Source organism: Siphateles boraxobius, unplaced genomic scaffold (genome assembly GCF_051911475.1).
Source record: "Siphateles boraxobius isolate OS27281-9 unplaced genomic scaffold, OSU_SipBor_1 204, whole genome shotgun sequence".
Taxonomy (NCBI): Eukaryota; Metazoa; Chordata; class Actinopteri; order Cypriniformes; family Leuciscidae; genus Siphateles; species Siphateles boraxobius.
In genome coordinates, this window is record NW_027508816.1 from 3,480,673 (window position 1) to 3,507,391 (window position 26,719).

A 26,719-nucleotide genomic window follows, 5' to 3' on the forward strand; every position below is an offset into this window, starting at 1 on the left:
GTTCATCCAGGGGCATTCATGGATGAGGTCCGTGGTTGCTCCTTCCAGCAACATGAACGTGATCTTCTCCTCATGCAGGCAGCCAACGCAGAGCGTTATTGTGGGGGAGAAATGACGAACGGACCACGGCCCAACAGTTTGCCGAGAATGGTGTGAATGGCTCGCTCCTGGGAGTAGTGTTTCCTCTGGAGGTTGAGTCTTTGGAAAAGCTGATGAGAGATGAAGTTTCCTGGGGACCCGGAGTCGATGAGCGCTTGCGAAGAAACGAGAAGTTTATGGGTGAGAATTTGGACTGGTGTGCAAGTGAGGGGTGCGATCTGAGGCAGGAACTGGATGAGACTCACCGCTGGGCGTGGTGGTCGAATTGGGTAGTTCATGATGATGTGACCTTCTCCCCCACAATACAGACATAAGTGCTGTAGTAGCCCTCTTTGACGCTCTGCGTTGATGAGATGATATGCATCGACCTGCATGGTTTCAGGTGCTGGAATGGCGACAGATAATGAGGTGGGCAGAGGATGTGGAGCAGGTTGATCCAGTGAACAGTCTGATAGACATTGGGAGATGTGCACAGCTTTCTGAATGAAACCTCCAGACCGATGTATCATAATAAATGACCATCTGTTGGCGCACTTCCGGTTTGAGACCCAGGCGAAAGGCTGTCTACAGGGCCATCTCATTCCACCCGCTAGATGCCGGTAAAGTGCGGAACTGAAGAGCATATGCATTGATGGAAGCATTAGCTTGAAGGAGGTTGAACAGCTGATTTTGAACGGATAATACTGATGCAGTTTGACTTCATTAAAGTGGATGGTGAGAGGATGGTGACTTGCTGAATGATGGTGGTGACTTAGCTGTGTCATGTCTGCTGCAAGGAATACTGGAAGCAAAAGCGAGTTACTCTTTTATTTAAGAAACTTTTCAGAATAACACGGGAACAACACAGTGCAGCCGATGGTGAGTGACGCAGGGACTAGATGATCAGGATCCGTGGTTGGGTGCAGTGAAGAGGTGAAGACCGCGAAGACTCAAAACCCACACGACACGATGACGAAGACGATGATGGTGAAGACGACGAAGAACTGGAACATCAGGCAGGACAGGATACAGGAACACCAACACCGAGGACATCAAGACAAACGATCTGACAATGATGAGGAAACAGTGGTAAGAATATATAGGGTGATGAGATTGCGTACAGCTGGTGACGAAAAGATGATAAGCTGGAGCGGATCAGGAGTGCCAATCATTCACGCCCACACGCACGTGCAATCATACAACAACATAAACACGAGACTAGAAGAGACCAGAAAATACATCTACCATGACAAGCTGGCGATGACTGAAGTGGATTCTTTGTGCAGGTGACGAGTGAACATGAAGACTGGAGATCTGGATCAGGATGTCAGCTGGAAGACAGACAGAAGACTGAAGACTTGACGAGATGATCACAGCTAAGTAGGAGTCTGACGGTAAGCAGTGGTAACTACAACGAGACCAGACAAGGAGTGGATGATGAACTGTGAATATAAGCTGTGTTGATGAGGAAGTGCCGGTGCAGCGAGTCTGTAATCTAGTAATTGTGAATGAGTGGGCGGGTCCTGGTGATTGGGTGATGATTGTGGCTGTGACTGTGTGGCTGACTCTGTGACAACCCCACTTTAAACAGAAAACTTTTTAAATAATATTTCCTCTGTACTTTGGAAACTGTGGGCTTCCACACACATGCACACATCAACATCACTTTTATCAAAGTTTTGTGATAACATTTTTTCGAACAATTTTGACAGTAAATTGGATTGTTTATGTTGCTATGGGTGTTGTGCAGTGACAAACAGATCTGTTTGGTAAAGCGGTCATAGCTATTGACCAATCAGTATTAAGGAAAGGGACTATCTATTTTATAAACAGAAATGTTACAAATGGATTTTTACTTTAGCTCCAAGCCGAAACACTTGCTGTATTTATGGCACCAGTGAATCAGTCACCATGTTCACCCCTCAGTTTAATAAACTGAACAGTCTGCTCCTTGCTTCCTCAAACAAAACGAATTGTTTAAAGCAAGTTTTGCCTCACACCACCTAACAGAGGCAGCTGAGCAAGTGCAGTGACCTAAATTCGGATCAGATATTACCCACAAGCGTGTAAGCAGGAAAAAAAGCAAATGGATCCCAATATTCTCAGATGGGTTTCAGGCCTTATTTATACGCGAAAATAAATCTGATATAAATTGGATATGTGCAATTGCGTCTGCCATGTAAGTGGACAGATCAGATATTTCCCAGTCAATGCGAGTCGTACGTCATTGAAAAAGTGACGGTGACAAATGACGTCAACTCAGGTTGACACCAACCGCGATCACATGACTCTTTTCAATGGTGCAATGGAGGACAAAGGCTCAACCCCTCGCTTTTCTGGGTCAGTGCTGTGATAATGTTCGGCTGGATTGCCCTCGAGTGTCTCTAGAGGGCGCTCCACCCCTGCACTGCCTTCCTTTGGACTGTTAACGCACACACCCTGAACTGATTACGCACACACCTGTTTTCATTGATCACTGTCACACCTGCATCTAGTTCCACACGCAGCTCCACACACATTTATACTCCACTCTCACTATCACCCATTTGCGAAGTCTTGTATTACTTTTGTGAGCATTACCGAGCGTTTTCCCTGTCTAGTCTGTTCCAGTCTGTGTATCTGACCCATCACCTGTTTCCTGGATTTCATCTTGTCAGCCGCCTGCCTCTGACTAGTGATGGCCAAATGAAGCGTTTCGAAGCATTATTGCTTTCTGATACAATTGTGTCGAGAATGGTTCATTACTCGAAGCTTCATTCAGATAGAAATTGCAGCACCATCTCCTGGTGAAGTAAATGTAATGCAACAAAGCTGACAACCATAAAATCCAAGTAGGCTTATATGTTAACGCCCCGCTTATTACGTGTTTACCGAGGCGATCAAAGCTGAAACAGTGTTAGTGCTGTGAAACTCATTTATAGGTGAATTTTACAGATACTGATAAATTTCATGTGTTAACCTTGATAATAAAACATTAAGCATGATGTGTGTGTGTAATTATTTCTTTAGACAAGGACAGAAGATCAGACCAGCTTAAAAAAAGTTGGAAACCATCACAGAAATTCTAATGGTTTCTATTAAAATGCCAATAGGAACCATTGGCTTTTACCATTTAAACCACTACAGAATTCTTTTTTGTTGTGTGTTTGGGACATATTCCATTAGGATTTAATGCCCCCACCAATAGAACCCAACACATATCAGTAGAGACCACTATAATTCCCATTACAACCAAGAAAATTCCCATGAAAACCATTAAATCCAAGAGAATTTCTGTAATGGTTTCTATGTTTTTTTTTTAGCAGGGCAGTATCATGTGTGAAAGCTTTATCTTGTTTAGCTGTGGGAAGCAGAACTCTAAACTTGTTAACTGGTGGGACTGGTATTTTTTGTATGTTGAAAAGGATGTGCTTGTGTAACTGGTTGTACTTATATAATGTAGCAGAGGGTTATGAAGTTTCTGTCTTGGATGCAAGTTTTTATGTAACAATGTTCATATGTTCTCTAATTAATAATAAAAAATAAAAATAAAACATTTGGGTGTGCTTTGGGTACATCATGCAGAAGGCTTAGACAAAGTGTTCATTAAATTGTATGGTTTTTATTCAAAAATATTATTTTCTCCACAGTCTTTGGTGAAAGGCGATTTCCTTTTTTTTGTATAATAACGCCAATCCAAACACCGACTACTACAACCCACGGTGTTGCCATGGTTTGGCTTCAATTTTACAAGAAATACAGCCGCCAGGTTTCAAACTTGTCAACACTGGTTTGGGCTGTCAAAGCAGTCAGGTGGTTCACTACAGGAGTGAACCAGTGTGTTTGCTTCAGACGTCATTTTCACGTGACTAGTGACGTAATGATACAAGCTCCGAAGCAGTGGTTCATTGCAAGGACCGTTCGAGTTTGAAGCAAGCTTTGGAGCGTCGGTGTCAGACGTAACATCACATCACTACCTCTGACTTCCCCCCTGGTTACCGGACTCTGTGTTTTGCTTTCTCTACTATACTGTGTTTGCTGTCTGTGACCATTGCCTGTCTGACTACCCTGTAAATAAACTCACGCTGCATTTGGATCCCTCTGAGTCTGGTGTTTCATGACTTCGCCACCACCAGATCCAGCAGCATGTCAGCCTTGTATGCCTCTCAGTCAACTAATGCGGACCGGAACGCTGTACACCGGAATCACCTGGACCAACTCACCGTGTCGTTGGAGAGGTTGGCCAAGATGGTTCGCGGTCTCCATGTTTCTACACCTGGACCATCGCACACTCAACCCGTCTCCACAGTGGTTAGCCCAGAACCTATCCCGGTGTCACGCCAAGCTCTCCCGGTAAAATTCAACAGCGAGACATCACGATGAGCTCACACAGTGATTCCAAGCACCGATACGGGAGCAGAGATAATGCGACTTCGTCAAGAGGATCGATCTCTCGGGTGGTATGTGAAGGAGTTCTTCGAACTTTCACATTACACGTGTATGAGCAATATTTTCCTAACAAACCTGTTCCGTGGAGCGTTATCTGAAACGCTACGCTCATTGATGCCCAACCCAGAGCCTCACAGCACTTTAAGGCAGTAGGAGATGGCGCTTCTATTGAGTGGTTCTGCACTCACTGTGAGTAAGATGGAGAAGGAGCTCCACAACTCCACAGCATTCACCGAACCAGGGTCTAGTCATGTTGCGCTTATTTCAGCACATGCTGCCAAGTGGGCCATCATTCCAGGGTCCTGTCCCGCTGAGCCTGTCCAGCCAGAGCGTGTCCCCGAGCCTTCACCGCTGGTCCCGTCCAGCCCAGCCGAGCCTGCGCTCCACGTCAGCCCTGATGAACCTGAGCTTCGCGTCAGCCTTGACGAACCAGAGTTTAACGTCTGCCTTGACGAACCTGAGCTTCACGTCAGCCTAAACAAACTAGAGCTTCCTGTCTACCTAGACAAGCCTGAGCTTCACGTCAGCCTCAATGAGCCAGAGCTTCATGTCAGCCATGACAAACTTGAGCTTCACGTCAGCCTCGACGTGCCAGAGTTTCACGTCAGCCTAGACGAACCGGAGCTTTGCGTCTGCCTTGATGAGCCGGAGCCTTCCATCAAACTGCCTGAGCCTGAACCGGAGCCTTCTACCGAACTGCCAGAGCCGCCTGCAACTGAACCTCCGAAGTCAAGTCTCCAGTCAAGCCTGAGCTTACGTTAGTTCCTGAACCAGTTCCAGTTCCAGGCTATGTCCCCGTAGGTTCCCCCAAGTATTTTTTTTGGGGGGGCAGTAGGTGCCACGAGGGGACCATGAAGGTCGTGCCGCCGTGGTCTCCTGAGGGGTCTTCTCCCCCGTGGCTGCCCGAGAGGCCTTCACACCCAGGGAAGCCTGAGGGGGCTCCGCCCTGGCCTTTGCCTCATCCTGCTCCGCCCTGGCTACCTGCCCAGTCAGGTCCGCCTACGCTATGCGGCCCAGTCTTTTTCCTGTCTAGTCTGTTCCAGTTTGTGTATCTGACCCATCGCCTGTTTCCTGGATTTCGTCTCGTCAGCCGCCTGCCTCTGACTTCCCGTCTGGTTACTCTGTGTTTTGCCTTGTCTCCTATACTGTGTCTGCTGTCTGTGACCATTGCCTGTCTGACTACCCTGTAAATAAACTCACGCTGCATTTTGATCCCTCTGAATCTGGTGTTTCATGACAAGTGAATCTACCACGGGTTGTTTTGCCAAGTGTATAGTGAACATGCAGATATCGGGTATAGCAGTGTAAATGCGGCCTTAGTTTGTATCACCGGTTTTTATGTGTTCTGTTTCTGCTTTCTTTGTTTTCCATGTTCCACTCATTTAATACCATAGTTTATGATTGCGTTCATCACCAGTTTCTCATTGAGTTGCTTATTATCTTGTGACTTTAAGCCCTGAGTTTAGTTCAGTCTTTTGTTCAGTATTGAATTTGTAATGTGTGCAAAGCATTTGCGTTTTTTTTCTCACCGTGATTGTCTTCTGCCTGTGCTTTTCCATTTATTATAATTTTTGTCAATAAAGTAAAAAAGCTCCAAGCATCAAGATCCTCCTCTCCTCTCCTGTTACTGTCAATGACTATTTTTTTCTAGTGTAGGGGTGGCGTTTAATTAGCTTACTTCAAAAAATTTACATATGATTACTTATTTTTGGCTTTAATATTCGCTTACCGTTTTATACAAGCAATAAGCTACTCCAGGTGTGCTGTTTGTGAATACAGTCTCGCACCTTATTGCTTCCATATCCCAGAAAGTTGTGCTCATATTTGTCAAAATCTAGATTTAATTTGTGGATTTATTTCTTCATCATCATTACTGATGAAGATTTCAAGGATGTATGACTTGTGTGGTATTAACTCAGCACTGTTTGAAATGTTTAATATTTTGGGGGCATTTTTACTAAGGTTATATCATTATTGCTAAGTGTCAGTGTTGTCCACCTGTGTTGTTTTGAGCTTCTGTTCTTTTTTTCCATTTCTTTGTGAGCGTGTGTTTAACCGTGATCTCGGCTGTCCCACAGGCAAGGGACCCGAGACCATGTTTGCTGGTCAGAATCTGAATGATAATGAATGGCACACAGTGCGAGTAATCCGGAGAGGGAAGAGTCTCAAGCTGTCTGTGGATGATTTGCCCACTGTGGAAGGTATCCTATTCTATTTCCTCCTGTTCTTTTGCTTTATACTTACTGTTACAATGGGAGTTACACATTCTGACTATTTAGTTTAACCTACCTCTGCAAGTAATTTTAAATGATTATTTTTCAAAAAACATTGGCAGTACATTAATAATCTAGCAGTGTTATTCTTTCCTTGTCATATTTTCTTGAAAAGTTGAATTAACATTGGTTAATTGTCTCATAATGACGCGGATGGAATGAGGCTTTGAAATCAAGTCCATTTGGACTTAATCTTCCAAAACACCTATTAAAATATCTACTTAAAGGCTTTTCACACTGTGATCAACACTGGGTTATCGGCATTCTAAAGCCTCTTTTAATCCCAGGTAAAGGAACGTTTCACTCTACGGGTTTCACATTTTTTTGATGCTCCTTTTAACACATCCTTTTGACTATAAGTAACGTTGCACCTACATGTCTACTAGACCTCATTAGAGTGTTAGTAGAGTATTAGTAGATAATGGTAGGGTTAGGATTAGAATAAATTGACGTACTTGTAAAATTACTTATATTCAGTAGAATGTCTTTTGGGAGACTATCACAGTAAAGAATTAGCAGATATTAATCAGACAGTCTACTAATACTCTAAAGAGAGTTAGTTGAAATGTAGTTGCAAAGTTACTCATAGTCAACAGAATGTTAAAAAGGGACCATCAAAATAAAGGGTTACCCACAATTATAAGTGGGATTAGCATTGGAGCAGGATTAGAGCGGATTTTACTCTAACTCAGCTTTACAGTACCAAACTGAACAGTGTACAGTGTGAAAAGATGCACTGTTAGAATGTTACGACTAGATGCTTAGCAGTCCACAGCCAATCGCGTACCACATAAATGGTGACAGAAAACGCAATAGTTGGAGTGAAGATGAGACTCTCTTACCTTTATAGTCCAAAAAGTCTGTTCAGGTTAAACTTGATAGTACAGTTCTGCTAATCAGTGACACTGACACCGCAAATATGCAAATAAGGACTTAAACCCTGGGTTTAGGAATGTACAGTTTTAAACTGCGGCGAATGAACACCCAGGATTTATTGTTAACCCCCGGGTAAATTATGAGCAATGTGAAACATGAAGCAAGATAACCCAGGGTTTACAGTGATTAAGGGTTAACTATTTCAAGTGTGAAAAGCCCTACAATAGCCATTATTGAGGTCCGCAAAAGTGATCAAGTTCACGACCATATATTGTATGATAAGTTGATAAACTAATCATCATGATAGGCCTAGTTGGAGTTTGTTGGCCTTTTTATGATCCACATGAAATAAACCTTTTAATTTTTCTCAACACTGTGCCATAAAACAGGAGAGATACCAGGTGACCACACACAGCTGGAGTTTCATAACATAGAAACGGGGATCATTACAGAGAAACGCTACCAACCCGTCATGCCCTCCAACTTCATTGGGCATCTCCAGAGTCTGACATTTAATGGCAAGCCGTACATCGACCTCTGCAAGAATGGTGACATCGACTACTGTGAAGTCAACGCTGTGATCGGATTTAAGAACATCATTGCAGATCCAGTGACCTTCAAGTGCTGCTCAAGCTATGTGACTCTGAGCACACTGCAGGCGTACTACTCCATGCACCTGTTCTTCCAGTTCAAGACCACCTCATCAGACGGACTCATCCTGTTTAATAGTGGAGATGGAAATGATTTCATAGCTGTAGAGCTGGTTAAGGGGTACGTTATTATAGCATATTATAGCATTACAGTTAGATGCTCTTAGTGCTGTACATGGTTTAAGTTATTTAAGTGAATTAATAATTTATTTATTTATCCAATCATTCATTCAACATATTCATTCCCTTCCAAAATATATTATAAAAAAAACAAAAATAAGTTATATTTCTTGGTATGGAAATGTATCAATGTGCACAGGTTAGCGTGGAATTTTCCAATTATTATTATTATTAATATTATATAAGACCTATTGATATTTAGATCTTTAAAATCATCCATATTATTGACAGTCGAGGTGCTATCAGAATTGAAAATATTCATCCCTAACCAGTGATTTTATTTCTCAGAGGTTTGCCCTTCAATAGAACAGGAAACATAATAGAGGCATTGAGACAGAGATATTGAGCTGACAGTGTATCGAAAAATATGATAACACTTACTTAAAGTGTCCCGATGAGTGGCTGAAATGAATGCACAACGATGAATAAACAGAAACCGTCAATATTTAACAAACTAACATGCAGGAGAGTGCTAGAGAAGTCAGAAGCAGGAGGAGCCAGGCTGGGACCCAGACCACAGCCAGGATGATGGCCCATAGTGGAGTCGAAGGAGGGAGGAGCCATAAGCCAAGAGCTGATGGGACCGAGCGACACTGAAGGTTCAGGCAGCAGCGATGAGCATCCGAGGTGGAGTCAGGGTGCCAGAGGACTGAGGTGGAGCTGGTGGGATTGAGGAATAAGGTGAAGCCGGAGGGAAGGCAGAGCCTGACAAAGCCGAAAGGGTGGAGGGTTGAGGTGCAGCTGGAGACCTGGAAGTCCTTGGTGTAGGTAGAACAACGTCTGACCAAGGGGAAGCCGGAAGGGTGATGGTCCAAGGTGCCGAGGGAGGGATAAGTCAAGGTGGAGCCAACTGGTCACTGAGCAGAGGTAGAATGATGGGCTTGGCGGCTGGAGGCGGAAACAGGTGATCCTTGTGCTGATGGGGAGCTGGAGACTGGAAAGCCCGAGGCGGATCAGTGGAGCAGAGTGGAACAAACAGAGGTGGAGCCGAAGGACTGAAGACAAACAGCAGAGTCGGGGCCTAAGAACTGGCAGTTATTGGAAGAGAAGGTGGGAGAGGGAGGTTGGGAGGGATCTCTGTGCGATACCAGTGGAGGCACAGGAGACTTGGACCTGGGCAGGACCAGTGGAGACACAGGGGACTTGGACCTTGGCAGGACCAGTGGAGACACAGGAGACTTGGACCTGGGCAGGACCAGTGGAGACACAGGAGACTTGGACCTGGGCAGGACCAGTGGAGACACAGGAGACTTGGACCTGGGCATGACCAGTGGAGAAACAGGAGACTTGGACCTGGGCAGGACCAGTGGAGACACAGGGGACTTGGACCTTGGCAGGACCAGTGGAGACACAGGAGACTTAGACCTGAGCAGGACCAGTGGAGACACAGGAGACTTGGACCTGGGCAGGACCAGTGGAGACACAGGAGACTTGGACCTGGGCAGGACCAGTGGAGACACAGGAGACTTGGACCTGGGCAGGACCAGTGGAGACACAGGAGACTTGGACCTGGGCAGGACCAGTGGAGACACAGGAGACTTGGACCTGGGCAGGACCAGTGGAGACACAGGAGACTTGGACCTGGGCATGACCAGTGGAGAAACAGGAGACTTGGACCTGGGCATGACCAGTGGAGAAACAGGAGACTTGGACCTGGGCAGGACCAGTGGAGACACAGGAGACTTAGACCTGAGCAGGACCAGTGGAGACACGGGAGACTTGGACCTGGGCAGGACCAGTGGAGACACAGGAGACTTGGACCTGGGCAGGACCAGTGGAGACAAAGGGGACTTGGAGCTGGACAGGAACAGCAGGGATGGGAGAGACAGGGAAACATCACCCTCATGTAAGTGGAATAATTATTCCACGTAATAATTCCCAGAGGCCATCTGCAGCTCAACCTCAGAATCAGGAGTGTGGGCGGGGCTCCATTCCATGACCTTGTACTCCAATACACTCCCACTGTAACTGACGATGTAGCCGCCTCACACACCTTGGTTGTCTCAGTCCTCTTTACCGGCTTGTGCATCACGGTAGGCTCGGGGCTCAGTCTGTGGTGGCCTCTGGGGTTAGCTCCGTGCAGTGTGTGGGCAGGGGCAGGCTGGGTTCTCGGTCCGAAGTGGGGCAGATAGAGATCCGTTATTCACCAGCACCCACTGCACAAATGTGATGAAATCCCACTGTGGACCACTCATTCTGTGAGGCACACCTGAGGTGAACGGTCCACAGTCCACATAGTGGGTTAGCCATGACAAATCTAAAAAGTCCCTTGTGTGGTCCTCCAGTGAATGGTCGTTCTGCTCGAGGCAGAGCAACTGAACAGCAGTTAAGTCCAAAGTGGGTGTAAAGAAAAAAACACAGCTAAAATAGTCTATTCTTGGTGCGATATTCTGTCATGTATGAGTGGCTGTAATGAAAGCACGATGATGAATAAGTAGGAAAGCACTGGAGAAGTCACAGAAACACAAACACATAAACGATATCGAAAAACTGAACAATTGAAACTGAGGGCTTAAATACAAGGGTGAGTAATCAACGTAAAACAGAACAGGTCCGTAAATTAAATTAACAACTATGGAGAATAACTAGGAACACAGGCAAACAGAAACAGGGAGAACCAAACTAAAACACACTGAAACTAAACGGAACTAAACATAAATGTTACATAAAGACTTAATGTACAATGCATTATAAAGATATTCATAATGTACGTTATAATGCATTATTATTTTCATTTTCATAAATAATTGTAACCAAAGTTAAAATGCATTATAATATTTGCAGATTCCTTGTTGCATCCAAAATTGGTTGATTGACATGTGTTTTAATGCATATGATTTCTAAAGGTGTAACAATTATTCAGAGGTGGAAAGTAACGAATTACATTTACTCGCGTTACGTAATTGAGTAGTTTTTTTGTGTACTTCTACTTTTTAAAGTAGTTTTTAAAATCTGTACTTTTACTTTTACTTAAGTACGTTTTCTTAGAAGTATTGTACTTCGCTACATTTGAAATCATATCCGTTACTGAGTAAAAAATAATAATACAAGGGGGGAAAAAAAAAATCACACACTCCGGAAACTACTGAATTGATTGAAGGGCGGGAGAACAAACGCGCAAAAAAGGTGACGCCCAGCTGAAGCTGAAAACTAAGCGCAAAGCGAATTATGGCCAGTATGAAAAGTAGAAAAAAAGCGTGGTTGTCCTCGAGGATAGATATCCAATTTGCAAAAAATGTGGACGCAAAGTGGCTGCAAAAAGAGGATATAGGACACCATCCCTCCTGCAGATAAAGGTATGTCCCGATTTACGTGATGCAAAGGGAATCCCGGAATCCAGTCATGAAAATGGAATTCACTTAATGCAGATGTCACGTAAAACATGCAAAATAATGGATGGATGAATACATGGAAAGTAGAACTGTGCAATAAATCCAATCGCGACATGGTCTGTGAATATTTAAGCTAAGCACAAAAATACTGCATGTAAATATATAACCCTATTGTTCTGCTGAGCTGCGTTTGTCTACTACATACTCAAGTACTCGTGACGTTCATGGTGTTTTCAGCGTCTCACAAACAATTTGAGGATATGAATACATGAACATTACCAGAGCTGCTCTGAGAGAACGCCTAATGAGCATTTTCATAATTTTATTTGAGAAAATCCATTGTCAAATACACTTTTAACAGGTCTTCACAACCCGTCAAAATAAAAGTTCGGTGTTACTAGGAGAAATTATGACAGAAATATATTACTATTGTAGTCATACAGTAGAACGTAGCCTACTTCTCAAAATAATAATAATAACAACAATAATAATACATTTTATTTGAACATTATTTAAAGGAATATTGTTTTTTGTTCATGGTTTAATTTAGTAAATCTGTTTTTGCAGCGCTTCCCCAAAAAATAAAAGGACACAAGTTTAAATTTACATTTGATTACCACCGTTTTTGATAATATATTTGGATTAAATCATAAAAAGTAGGGGTGTAACGATACACAAAACTGACGGTTCGGTTTTCCCACGGTTTTGACGTCTCGGTTCGGTTTAGAAAGCTAAAAAAAAAAATTAAACAGTGGTTTAATGAAAAAATGGTGTCTTTGTCTTAAAATTAATTCAATTACAATTAAACGTTTTGCAAGGATTAAAAATCTGCTAATGCTGTATAGGGAGCCGCACATTACTATAACATTAAAGGTTAACAACAGAGCCTAAATTTAGATGCTATTTATTTTTTAGATATAATAATCAACACCCAACGCATTGTATGAAAACATGTAAACTGAACATAAGGCAGTTTTTGCATTAACTTTATTCTAATTTGTTATTGAAATATAATAATTTACACAGTTGCTGTCATTTTCATTAAAGATATTTTAAACGTACTTTAAATAATCAAGATATAATTAACAGGTTAAGTAAAATATAATATATAGGATAATATTGTGCATTTATTTAGTGCAAGAGTTAATTTCTCTAGGAACCAACAAGTTGTGGACACTGAATCACTTGCCTGCTGAGGTAAATAAAATGCTAGTGACAAGCTATGCAGTTTTATTGACGTCTTTGCGCTGCTGAAACACTGATTGAGCGATTACACGAGTTATGATGCCTTTCAGTAAGTATACTGTATTTTTCAGCATACCTTCAGGTGTCCATTCATGTTTATTCTGTAACTGAGGAAGAGATGATCGCGTTTACTCGCGTTTACTCCGCGCTGCCGCTACTGTTACAATCCGTGGTGACAGATAGTTTTAAACTGTGGGTACAGATTGTCAATTTACATCCAAGTGGACAGATTGGTAAACTGTGCCCTGTTTTGTAAAACTGTGCACACGGTAGTTTATTTTTCTTCTGTAATGAAGCTTGGCTGTCCATCTAGTGAAAAATGTTGGTACTGCGGCCAAATAAAATCTTACTGAAAGCTCATTTTTTGAGATATCAACCTAAAATTTGGAACACAACTTCTTCAGATTTTTGGCTTACGTTTTCTGGCAGTTTTAGAGTAAAATATATTTTGTAATATATATTTTATATAAAATATAAATAATTATATTTTTAAATTGTTCATTTTCATAAACTCAAACTTGTATAACTTTTTTTCTGTTTCACTTTCATAACTTCATAATACTTCACTTCAACATTAATCTGGCAAATGTCTTCTTTAAAACAAGACCAACCATAGGTCTATATTCCAAAGCATTCTTGAATTACAACCATTTAAGTTTGAATAGTGATTTTCATGTCTATGCGAAAAAAGGGGGAGTGACAGTTAAAGGGTTAAACGATATTAAACTATTATATCTATATCTATAATATCTAAAATATAATTTATATATAAAAACTCTCCTACAGTCCAGTCACCATCGGTCGCGACTCGCACGTATTTTCATTTAAACGTCACTCACTGACGTTTTCCTAACCAGAAAAAAACCCGATTGCCCTGCTCTGCCTCTGATTGGCTAGTACTCATTGCCATCTGGGTCAGAGCCAATTAGAAGCAGGATGTGGGTGGGAAAAAAACTCTGTGTATAGGGAAAGGGGAGAGACAGAGGGAACAGGCAAGACAAACTCCTACGTTTAAATAACATATAGAAAATATCTGCTTGACAACGAGCTGAGAACAAGCCCAAATAAGCAACTATACTTTAGAAACAAGCCCAAAAAAAAAACGCGACCCGCGACTACCAATATTTGTAAGCGACTTTACAGAAAAACAAGCCCAAAGTCGCTTATAATAAGCGGACTTGGCAACACTGATTCCAGGTCCAATCAATGGGCCGGGCTGGGCGGGGCCGGGGTAGCTTGCAGGGCGGGGCGTGTTCGGTACGCCATGAGAGTATCGCCATTCGAATCGTGGGTTCTGTATCGCAGTTCTTCGGTTTGGTTCGAATATCGTTACACCCCTAATAAAAAGAAACATTAATTTAACTGTCATTTTAACTGATGATAATAATAATAATACCCATAATTTAATAATACAATTTATTTATTTAACAATTGATTAATACTGTAAACCGTGATATTTTCTGAGACGTTACCATACTGTGAAAATCTTATACCATTACAACCCTACACGGGAGGGTCCCCCACCCCACCCCACCCCCGCTGTTAAAGTAACTCAGTAACTTTTACTCTGAGTCAATTTTAAATGAGCTACTTTTTACTTTTACTTGAGTAGATTTTTAGACCGGTACTTTTACTTGTACTTAAGTAAAATTTCATTGAAGTAGTAGTACTTTTACTTGAGTAGAATATTTTATTACTCTTTCCACCTCTGCAATTATTACTTATTACCAAAACACAATTACTCATTACAAATGTAAAAGCTTAGCTCAAATAATTTAATCCTGAAAGAATACAATTCTTATTGAGATGTCTGACTTTTCATTGCAGACAACTTGAGGGATTATTTAGATTTCTTCTGATACTCTTGACTCGAGCAAACATGTCAGTTTAGGGTCTTTATCTCAAGAGTAAAACTTTTCTTCAGCAAAATGTCTCCATGTAATTATATCTCTATCTAAGATAAACAATTGAGATATTACAGAGATCTCATTTGTGATTTTTCTTTTCAATATTGGTAAACTGTATTCAGCCTGCACCCGATAATGGATCTTAAATCTTTGTTTAGCTACCTGCATTACGTCTCAGATCTGGGAAACGGTGCTTATCTCATCAAAGGAAACTCAAACAAACCTCTCAATGACAACCAGTGGCACAATGTCATTATCTCCAGAGACACAAATAACCTGCACACTGTCAAAATCGACACCAAAATCACTACCCAGACCACTGTGGGGGCCAAAAACCTCGACTTAAAAGGTAGATTTCACATAAGTGTTATTGTAACTTGTCAATTCAATTTTATACAATAATAAATGCATAGTATATTATGTTCCTGTGTGAAGTGATTTAATTGTAAAGTTTAGAGAGAGAGAGAGAGGATGAATGGGATGTTAACAATATATGATATTTAACTATATTATTATGAACATTATGCTCTCTCTTTTTTGGCTCTCTTTGCAGGTGATCTTTATATTGGTGGTGTTCCTGAGGAGTTGTACAAAGATTTACCCAAGTTAGTTCACGCAAAGGAAGGATTTCAAGGCTGTTTGGCATCTGTGGATCTGAACGGCCGTTTGCCAGACCTGATGTCAGAAGCGCTGGCCTGTGTTGGACAGATTGAGAGAGGATGTGAAGGTGACAACATCATTTTTCTTTCTGTGTAATATGCGTAATAATTTAATAATTATTGATGCTACAAGTTCTGATCACCCTCTCGGGGTTTATTTTGCAACCATGGCCTGCTGACTCTAGATAAGTGAGTTGACATGTAGGTACATTATAACTTGAATGTCCACAGAATGTAACCTTTAGGTACGGTGGCCCAATAGTGCACAGCACAGCGCAATTCAAAACAACAAAACAACACTTCGAAAACAAGCCACAGCATGACAAAATCAAGCCACAACACAACGGAAATGCTCCAGACGAGGGGGCTCTCGGAGCTCTGTAAAGTTAGTTTTCCTTCCCAATCTTCTATAAAGTCGGCAGTCTTACAAAAATATCAATTCCACAAGATTGAACAGTCTGTAAACATTGTATAGCGACATGAAATATTAATTCAAAATCACATGCGTGCATTATAGCTGCATATCGATACCTAAGAATGCTTTGTTAGGTGCTACCACGGCGCAGGATGCCTAAGGGAACGTCTGCCAATTCCACCAAGTGGTAAAAACGTATAGTTTGTATTTATTAAAGTGACTATTAACATTTAAAAACAGACATGTTCAAATTCCAAATCTTTAAGTAGGTTCCTATTCGTGAGACTAACTTACTACTGGTGAAATTTTGCCAATATCTCCCTTCATGTATGTGAAGGGAGGTATTGTACCAATATTGTACCAACACCCCAACCTTTTTCTTAGTATTAATATCTGTATCCATTTGCAAAAAAAAAAAAAAAATAGCCTATAGACTAAACAAATAATACTCATGTGCATGATGTAACGCTTTTCAAAGATTCGCGTTTTTGTAGTTTACACGGAGATAAGGGTGTTAGTTTTTAAAAGTTTGTGTTTTCAGGCCACCAAAACGCTGTTGTCCTATAAATGAATGGCCAAAACACATAAAAATTCTTCAATTTTTATTTGGAAAACAGTGTTGTGTAAACGGCACACAGTTGCTCAGTTTACCTCAGTAAGCATTCTAAACTCTCAGTATTGCTGTTGTCAAAGGATTTGTTGTATCTGTCATTCTATAGATGTTCATTGTGTCTCATGCAAATGTTGAAGTTTATAGTGTCTGGCGGAAACTCTCTTAAATGGATAGAATGATTTCTGCTGAGTTGCTGCATTAAATCTACTTTACATACACAGTGTTATACCACAAACAACATGCATATTTCATTCTGTTTTCATTACATTCCTATTTTACATAAATGACACGTTGACCTTTTTCTTGGCTGCTGCTTTGTCCTTGTTCGGAAGTCCTCGTACTGTATCTGGGTGTTTCACAATTCATTATTGATGAATTCTCATTTCCTTTCCTTGCGTCCTTGCTCCTCTCTCTTAAGATTCAAGGGCTACATGTAAGGAAGGGAAACAAGGTGGAGGAGAAAGTTGCGCACAAGGGAGCCGTATGCCAGTATGTTGTTAAATGTCAATTAAGATATGCATGTGAAATTTCATTAGGGTATTGAGAAGCACTCCATGCGTAAGGGCACAAGTGTTTTTCATTGGTCCATCTGGAATCAAGGAACCAAGAGCGCTTTTGAGGATGAAATAATAACTGGGTTTGCCAAATTTTACCAAATTTTAACTGGGTTTTCCAAAGGTTAGTACCTTTGTACTACTTTAACTTTCTGCCCCAAACATCCTCTTTGTCAAAGGAAGCAATTTCAGTACTCCAGGATTGCATTTTAGATGTGACCAAAACCTGGTAAAAACCATTCACAAGTACCAATTGTGGGATTAAATGCATTTTTGGTGATGGATGAGGCAAATCAGACAAATCAGATAGCTATCTGATCAGTCACATGAAGTGTCCATGTGTAAACAGGCTCTGAGTATAAATAGGATGCTGGCTCGTATTATAGTAAGTTGGAGGTTTGGCCCTAGCCAGCAGTCAATCAGAGCTTCAAGAGCACTTATTAAAGTCCTCCCATGGTGAAAATACAGTTTTTAATGTTCTTTATATGTCTATGTGGTGTTTTTAATATGCTTTAAGACACAATTAATAAGTCGACAGCATTGCTGAGTATTTGATATACAGTATATATAAACTGCAGTGAACCAAAGACAGTCTCAAAAACACGGTTTGAAATCGCTGGTGTTTCTAACGTCACAAACTACCTTGTAACCAATCAGATCAACGTGTGATCGTCAACAAGTGGATCTCTGAGCTGAGTGAGTGAGTGGAGGCGGGGTTTATTTGCATATTCATAGAACCGCGTATACTAAATGAGGCAAGGGTGTCGAGTTACATTCAAGATATTTTAAGACATGAATAATTTTTTTTCAAGGAAAAACTTATACATATGTAATTTTGGTGATCAGAGATGAGTTTTAAGGGATGAAATGATTAACTTCATGGGGACTTTAAAGGACGTATCTCTCATATAGTGGTCTGTGTCCCGGACGATATACTTATCGGCTCATTTTGTGCTGCTAACACCCTAAAAATGCACAGAAGACTTTTTGTCACACATTATATTTGGTGTCTTTAATAGGGATGCACGATATATCAGCCACCATATCGGTATCGGACGATATATGTTAATTTTTATTGTTATTGTTATCGGTCCAATAAGAAGATTTGGCCGATATCTTAAAGCCAATAAATAATGGATTAATTCCTTTAGCTAAAACACTTCAGATGCGAACTGTTTACCATGACGGTTTTGAATTGCTTGAAAAGCTTTTTTTGGTACAGAAAGTTGGCCATAAGAGTGTAAAATCTATTTTAAAACTTACACTGGTATGCTACTATGCTACTGTACTTTTTTCACTTGATTTATGTTAAATTGCTTGGGACCTGTCTTTTAATGGTGAGACTTTTGTTTTGTAATCAGTTTTTTTATCAAAAAAAATTTGGATTCAGATTTATCAGCCAATATATCGTTATCGGCTTTCAAATATAAATAATCATCGGTTATCGATATCGGCTAAAATTTCTATATTTTTGCATCCCTAGTCTTTAACTGCTATGTACTTACATGAAATGATAATAATTAAGTACAACATACAATTGTGTTGCTGTTGTATTGGAAGACACTTGTGCTGATATTGAGGATGATACGGATATGGTTAGAGCAGGTTTGGTTGGTTTATGGGTGGGTTAAGAGGTCAACAGTGTATTTATAGATGTAATCACAGAATTAATAAGCACATGCAGGTGTTTTTAAATGTAAGAACAATGTAAAAACACAACAAGTGCAGTGTATCAAATGACTCATTTAAATGTTAGCACACTCAGTTAACCAGTATAAAGTGGGACCAAGTTTGGTTTTATTGTACAGTAGTTAATGCGTTAATAACAAAGTATCATGTAATAACATAAGTTTAAAAGTATTACTGTCAGGGATATCTGGACCCGTTCATTATTAGTTCCACTTTCATGGACTTTTAGTTTGTATTCATCAGTCACATGTGTTCTTTTTTTCTTTGTTTCCCGCCACTCATCTGTTGCCATGGACTCCATTAATCTTAGCAACTCATCATTCAGTTCGTCACCACTGTGTATTTCAGTTCCTCCTTGTTCACGCTTCAGTTGTCAGTTGTTTTTCTGTGTTAGTGCACGCTGTTTCACCTGCTGCCTTCTAGTTTAATAAAACCTTGTTTATGTTTTGTAATCCTGTCATCCGTCTTTATCTTCTTCTTCATCTTGTGACAATTCCATTATGAATGTAATAAAATGTGTGTTTTTCGGTGCTTGATCTGTGATGGTGTTCCTGTAGGGCCCAGCAAGGCCTGTCAGGAGGATTCCTGTGGTAACCAGGGCGTCTGTCTCCAGCAGTGGGAGGGCTTCACCTGCGACTGCAGCATGACCACTTATGGAGGACCTTTGTGTAATGATGGTAAGTGAGAATGTTTTGCATCATATTTTAAAAAGTACAACAGATGCCTGCTCGATATGTGGTGTTGTAACACTAAATCATATCCAGGGTACTGCTGGACACTCTAGCGAGAGCAAAGTTGAAAACTTTTCCAATTACTACAGTAATTCAGTGTGGTATGACAAATTAATTTGATGAAATTAATGATTAAACAAATATTAAAAATTGCGTTGCATTAAATTAATTTGAGATAAAAAGAAATCTGCTTGCACAGTTGTAAAAAAGTAGCATAATTTTGTTTATAATAGTTCATGTCATGTCATCCATTTACAATTTATTTACTCATTGATTCATCCTGTAAAAATGATTTGCTTTTTGAGAGTAAAACATGGAACATTTCACAATACAAAAACATAAAACTCAGCCAAATGTGCTGTTTCTGAAATTTAAACAAAAAAACAAAAACAACAAAAAGTTATTTCTGCTATTTTTCAGACACAGTATTAACTAGAAAACCAAAGATTGTATGTAAGTGATTTTTTAGAGTATTTTCTACCGGAGGAAAATGGTTACATTTATTGCAGTGAACTCACTGTACTTCAGGACGGATGGATTTTCTGCTGGTCTCAATGTGACAAAGCACTGCTGTATTGTCTGTCACCACTTGAGGGCACTCACATGAAGCACAAACAACACTTACTGAATCACACCATCTCGAAAAACTGACAGCATGTCTTTCTGCAGCCTTCATTTTAGAGTTGCACAAAGGGTTCATAGTCTCACTGCTGCTTGAAAGTCAGTTTTGAGCTGAGGAAATGGATTCAAGCGTCTTAAACGTTGATTTCAGCTTGTAGCTTGAAATGAAAACATGTGCAATGAGCATCAACTCTGTGAAAATGCAGTTAATCAGCTGTAGATCTAGACCACTTTCAGTAGTTATGAACGGTACTGAAGGATGTGTGTTCAGAAAAGAGAAAATTATGTTAATCATATTTCTTCTCATTCAGGAAGAGTGAGAGTTTTTCATAAGAACTTTTCACACTAGAAATAGTTAACCTGGGTGTTTCTAAAACCCAGGGAAAAAATAATCCTAGGTTATCCTTGTTTCACATTGCTCATAATTTCCCTTACCCAGGTTATAAGCAGTCTTTAAAATTAAGATAAACCGGAGTTAATCACAATGTGAAAAGCCTTGTAGAGTCCCTCACACTAACTATGTTTACATGCAACCAAACAATCAGTTTATATGATTGATGGCTCAATCGGACTGAAACGCCTACTAGTAAACACCTCAATCAGGACGACTGAGCTTCATCGTAATACAATTTATATCCGATTGAAGTATCTTGATTGAATCTTAAAGGGATAGCTCATTCAAAAATTAATATTCTGTCATTATTCTCTCACCCTCATGTTGTTCTAAACCCGTAAGACTTTCGTTCATCTACGTTTGAGTTTCAGAAACAACCAATGAGGTTCACTCCTGTGTTACGCATCACGTTTGAGCTTCAGCAAGAACCAATGAGGGTCACTCCTGTGTTACACATCACGTTTGAGCTTCAGCAAGAACCATTGAGGGTCACTCCTGTGTTACACATCACGTTTGAGCTTCAGCAAGAACCAATGAGGTTCACTCCTGTGTTACGCATCACGTTTGAGCTTCAGCAAGAACCAATGAGGTGCACTCCTGTGTTACGCATCACGTTTGAGCTTCAGCAAGAACCAATGAGGTTCACTCCTGTGTTACACATCACGTTTGAGCTTCAGCAAGAACCAATGAGGTTCATTCTCGTGTTACGCATCACGTTTGAGCTTCAGCAAGAACCAATGAGGTTCATTCTCGTGTTACTCATCACGTTGGAGCTTCAGAAAGAACCAATGAGGTTCACTCCTGTGTTACACATCACGTTTGAGCTTCAGCAAGAACCAATGAGGTTCACTCCTGTGTTACGCATCACGTTTGAGCTTCAGAAAGAACCAATGAGGTTCACTCCTGTGTTACGCATCACGTTTGAGCTCCAGGAAGAGCCAATGAGGTTCACTACTGTGTTACGCATCACGTTTGAGCTTCAGCAAGAACCAATGAGGGTCACTCCTGTGTTACGCATCACGTTTGAGCTTCAGCAAGAACCAATGAAGTTCATTCCTGTGTTACACATCACGTTTGAGCTTTCGCAAGAACCAATGAGGTTCACTCCTGTGTTACGCATCACGTTTGAGCTTCAGCAAGAACCAAAGAGGGTCACTCCTGTGTTACGCATCACGTTTGAGCTTCAGCAAGAACCAATGAGGTTCACTCCTGTGTTACACATCACGTTTGAGCTTCAGCAAGAACCAATGAGGTTCACTCCTGTGTTACGCATCACGTTTGAGCTTCAGCAAGAACCAACGAGGGTCACTCCTGTGTTACGCATCACGTTTGAGCTTCAGCAAGAACCAATGAGGTTCACTCCTGTGTTACGCAGCACGTTTGAGCTTAAGCAAGAACCAATGAGGTTCACTCCTGTGTTACTGTTAAGTTGAATTTGAGAGAAAGAAAAAAAAAGAAAAAAAAAAAGGTTAAAAGTATAAATTCATCATTGTTAAAGAGATTTAAGACTAAAATGAGTGCAGCCTATTGGTTGTGAGCACATAGTGCAACCTGGGAGAAACAAGGGAGCTGATTGGCCATTGAAACTGCACATGCCACACATAACCAGGTGTGTGTGATTACCAGCATGCAGGGAGAGGTTGGATAGCAGTGGATGTGCTTCTGGGACGATTGAGTTGGAGTACACTGCTGGGAAAAGCAATGTGTTCATCAACTTGGAGATGCTACTGGTAGGACAAAGACTCATTTATTTAGTGACTACAGATATTTTGCATGGTTAGAGGCTGTTTGTTGATGCTAGCAGTCTTAGCATCTAACATGCTAACTTGCATTTTACTTTTCTGTTAAGTTGCTATGTAAACTGTGAATATTTTAACAATGTTGTTTGTGTTTTAAATATCATTTCAATGTAAATTGATCTAAATACTGTGTGTAGTGACTCATATATTGATATATGTTTTTTGTATTGGTTATTAAGCTAACCATCTGGAATTATCATTGAGACAAGTACAAAAAGAAGATCTAGTCATTGATGAGAGATTTTCAATAAATTGCTTCTATGACGAAGAACCAGATGGTTTGAGTTATTCCATGCACCTTCTGAGTTGATTGAAGCCTTTTTTCAAGTTTGGGCAGACATTGTGGCAAAGAAAGACCCTGATAACTTGACAGTTACACATCACGTTTGAGCTTCAGCAAAGCCAATGAGGTTCACTCCTGTGTTACGCAGCACGTTTGAGCTTCAGAAAAACCAATGAGGTTCACTCCTGTGTTACGCATCACGTTTGAGCTTCAGCAAAGCCAATGAGGTTCACTCCTGTGTTACGCATCACGTTTGAGCTTCAGCAAGAGCCAATGAGGTTCACTCCTGTGTTACGCATCACGTTTGAGCTTCAGCAAGAGCCAATGAAGTTCATTCTTGCATGTCAACAGGGGCGGTTTCTTCATTAGGGCGATTGGGCGACGCACCACCAAAGTGTGAAAGGGACTTTTTCAAACACATTCACAATCTCATTCAACCAAAGAGTTACGCTAGCCGTCACTGTACCTCTGGATATAGTCCAATCAGCGTCATGTCACGTTCTGTGGAGTACCGCCTATTTTTGGGCGATTTCACTCTGGCTGAGAATCGCCCAGAGTCTTCCCATAGACTTGCATTCAAAGATGTTTTTTTTCGAACGGCAGGCACTGCAATGCATTCTCTATGGGTTCCGGGAGGGCTCGCACTAACTTGCTTACATCATCATACGTATCCTTAACTTGTGCAGCGATTGGTGGGAACAAACATGCACTATTAAAAATCTTTAAGATTAAGTGACAAATAATATTGAATGAATTTGAACAACAAGAAAAAATTAAACACTACTTTAATATCTTTATCAAATGTGATTAAAAAAATTAAAATAAAAAAGAGAACTAGAGTGAGAGAGACTGTTGGGACATCTCGCGAGTTGAGGCCAGTTGAACTTCATGGCGAACGCAGTTAATTCTATCGTGTCATTAAAAGAAATGCCATTCAACCGTCGTAGTAATCAGGACCAGGGCTCATTTCAGGAGCAGGAGCAAGTAACAAGTTAGCAACAGGAATAACAAGATCTAGGAGGGCCTTGGGAGAAGAAGACAAGCAGAGGCTGTCTAAGGAGGTATTTATTGCTGACCATTTAAATACTCGAGTGTTGGAAAATCTAACTTTGTTTTTACAATCAGTTTAGGAAAGGATGGTAGCAGTCTTTTTTACTCCTAGCATTGTGTTTTGAAATTTGTACATTCCATTCGAACACCAACACAATCTTTATCCTACACGTCAACGATTCAGTCAACAATATTATTTGTCGCCACCTAGTGGAATCTTTAATAAAATAAACTTGTGGATTGAAAATGCATGTACTGGTCAAAAACCCTTGTCAAACTCCATTTGAGGTTGAATTTTGGTAAAATGTTAATTAACGTAACAACACACACACACACACACACACAAATCATCGCTGTCGGACGGAAGCCTTATATGTCCAAAGCTGTTACTTTTCAGGAAACGAAAGAAAACCTGCTTTAAGTTTCCTGCACATCTCAAAACCTAAAGTTAAATCTATTAAAAAGTCTGCATGCGATAAAGTTGATCTGAAAAATTTGCCCCCCTTGAGAGATTTTGCAGGAGCCGCCACTGCATGTCAATTATGTGCGGTTGAGCTTCTGTTTATGTTCGCTGATCAGTGTTTATATGTGAATAAAAGCCTAAATGTAATCGTTTCATAAAGCGCTTGTGTCTCTAAAGAAAATGTGTACTTAACTGCTCAATTCATACAGATTAGTTTTACGATATCTTTTTATGAAATTTTGATATTGTGATATTTGTGTTCCGAAGGTGAACGAAAGCCTTACTGGTTTGGAACGACATGAGGGGGGGAGCACATGATGACAGTATTTTCATTTTTGGTTAAACTATCCCTTTAAAAAATAAATAAATACATACATACACACATATTAACTGCAACTGTGAGCTTTGCTTTCATCAGCACCAGTCACATCTGCACAGGGACACATGCTTGCACACAGATACACATTTATCAGCTCTTTTCTCTGTGTGTGCTTCTATTTTGTGGTGGTTGAAAGAGCAACTTCCTCCCAAAGGACGACGGTCGAGGGCCAAGTCCTCCTGCACAGACGGCTCTTTATGTGCAGTGCAGATGCAGGGTGTTCTTCTGCTACTGACGTCACCTGGTGTTGGGCAGCAGATGGAGCGTCTGGAGACAAAAATGACATATGGCAGTCAACTTTCAAATTGGTGCGAGCCAGAAGAGCCTCCACAGAAAATCCTTGCTCTACTTTGAGGAAGACAGAGGGATGAATACAGATGTGGAAAGATAAAATATCCTTTAGATACTGCAGATATTTATGGTTTTAGTCAGAGAAGAAGAAAAGAAACAAAGTAAACATCCCGATTCCTCCACCTATGCAGTGTGTTTCTCTGCAATGCACTCTAACTTGAGTTGCTGTGTTTAGGCTGAACATTTGCAGTGCTCTCGCGCCCTGATTTCACTGCTAGAGCTCCCCCTCCCTCTCTTTTCTTCTCTTCCTCCTCCTCTCTCTCTCTCTCTTGTTCCGTAGCTGCTCTGTGGATGTCTTGTGGCTGGAAACGCAGCTTGCGCAGGTGTGTGGGGAGATCTCTCTCTCTCTCTCTCTCTCTCTCTCTCTCTTTCTCTCTCACACACACACACTCGCTCCATGGAGAACAGTTTACATTGTCCTCAGGAAAGAGTGTAAATGAAGCTCTCGCCATCTGTTGGAGGCTCTCAGCCAGCTGTGGATGGATTTCTGGGGATTTCTCCTCTTGAAGACAACATTCAGACGAAAAACAGCAGAAATTCTGATTTCAGAAAACGCCTTCGAATTCAGAAATCGCCTGATGCCTTAGTAGAGTGTGTTGATATCTGCCAGTTTTCTCCAGGATTTTAAGTCATTTTCGTGATATCTGGCTACATGGAATAACTAGTGTCTGGAATTTGCTTATTCTGGTTTTATGGTCTATGGTTGAAAACACTCTTTTCTGCTTTATCAAAAGTTGGATTTTATCTTAAACGGCTTGGAGATAAGATTAAACCACAAGGACAAAGAGACAAGGATTGTGTGATTGGGTGCTTCTTCTTTAAGAAGGTGTGTGTAAGTGAGGAGTATGGGCAGGCAGGTGCGCTGAAGAGCCCGTGTGTCTTTGCATTCTCTCGTTCGAGGAAGATGTTGGGTGGCTGGAGGCTGGTGGACTGGCAGCCCTTCTCAGAAACCCTTTTCCCAGGTCTGGCCTCCACTACCTGCCTCGCCCTGTACTTTACAGCTCTCTCACTGGGCATCACAGCGACATCGGACACACTCACCAGGATACATCACACACACATCACCCATGCAGGCAAGAACCAGCCTCTCACTATTAACAGATCACCTGGGTCTCTACGGGCAGGACATGGTGAGTAGCAGTAAAGCACACAATGCAGTGCGCTGAAACTCAAATCCATTGGAAGGGCATTTGCAATGCTATATTTGTTTCAGCATCTCCCACCCTTGATCTCATTGAGATTAGCCTCATCTCTCAGAATCTGCATCAGCACATTTCTCTCTGGATCAGATTATAGCACACCTATAGAGTCACACAGGCTTAGATGAAAATCAGTTATAGGAGTATTTGAGCTGTGTTTTGATGTTTTGACTTCTCTTACAGTGGAAGCAAAAAGAGATTGGACTGTTGCATTAAATAGCACAAATAAAACTAGTTGGCTTCTGCAAACACATGATGCTAGAGCTTGCTGGTGTCAAAGGGATTTTTAGCCAAGGTATAGTTTGCCACATTAATTATGGACATTGTATACATATAGAGGGTGAATGCAGTTCAGTGTGTGCTGTGCCATTAGTTTTGAGTTGTCTGCCGGGAAGATGTTTTCATGCATTATAACTCCAATTTATGATTTGATTGTGACAGTCAGAATGCGTGTGTGCTAAATGTGCCTGTTTACACAGACTGATACTCGCACATCTCTGTTATATACCTGTGAGTCGGGGGGATTAGATATGCTGTAAGTTGATTGGAC

At 41.0% G+C, this 26,719-nt stretch overlaps 1 protein-coding gene across 2 annotated transcripts in view; it reads left to right on the forward strand.

Moving 5' to 3' along the window:
* Positions 1 to 26,719, forward strand: part of nrxn1b (neurexin 1b) — a 181,610-nt gene that overhangs the window by 97,233 nt on the left and 57,658 nt on the right. The window contains exons 15-19 of one of the 2 annotated variants that reach the window (XM_077237629.1): positions 6,585 to 6,707; positions 8,045 to 8,426; positions 15,128 to 15,318; positions 15,523 to 15,696; positions 19,457 to 19,576. In XM_077237629.1, the coding sequence (XP_077093744.1) occupies positions 6,585 to 6,707; positions 8,045 to 8,426; positions 15,128 to 15,318; positions 15,523 to 15,696; positions 19,457 to 19,576 (990 nt within the window). Of the gene's footprint in view, positions 1 to 6,584; positions 6,708 to 8,044; positions 8,427 to 15,127; positions 15,319 to 15,522; positions 15,697 to 19,456; positions 19,577 to 25,259; positions 26,101 to 26,719 lie in introns of those variants that run through there. The other variant, XM_077237630.1, reaches the window with a different exon arrangement.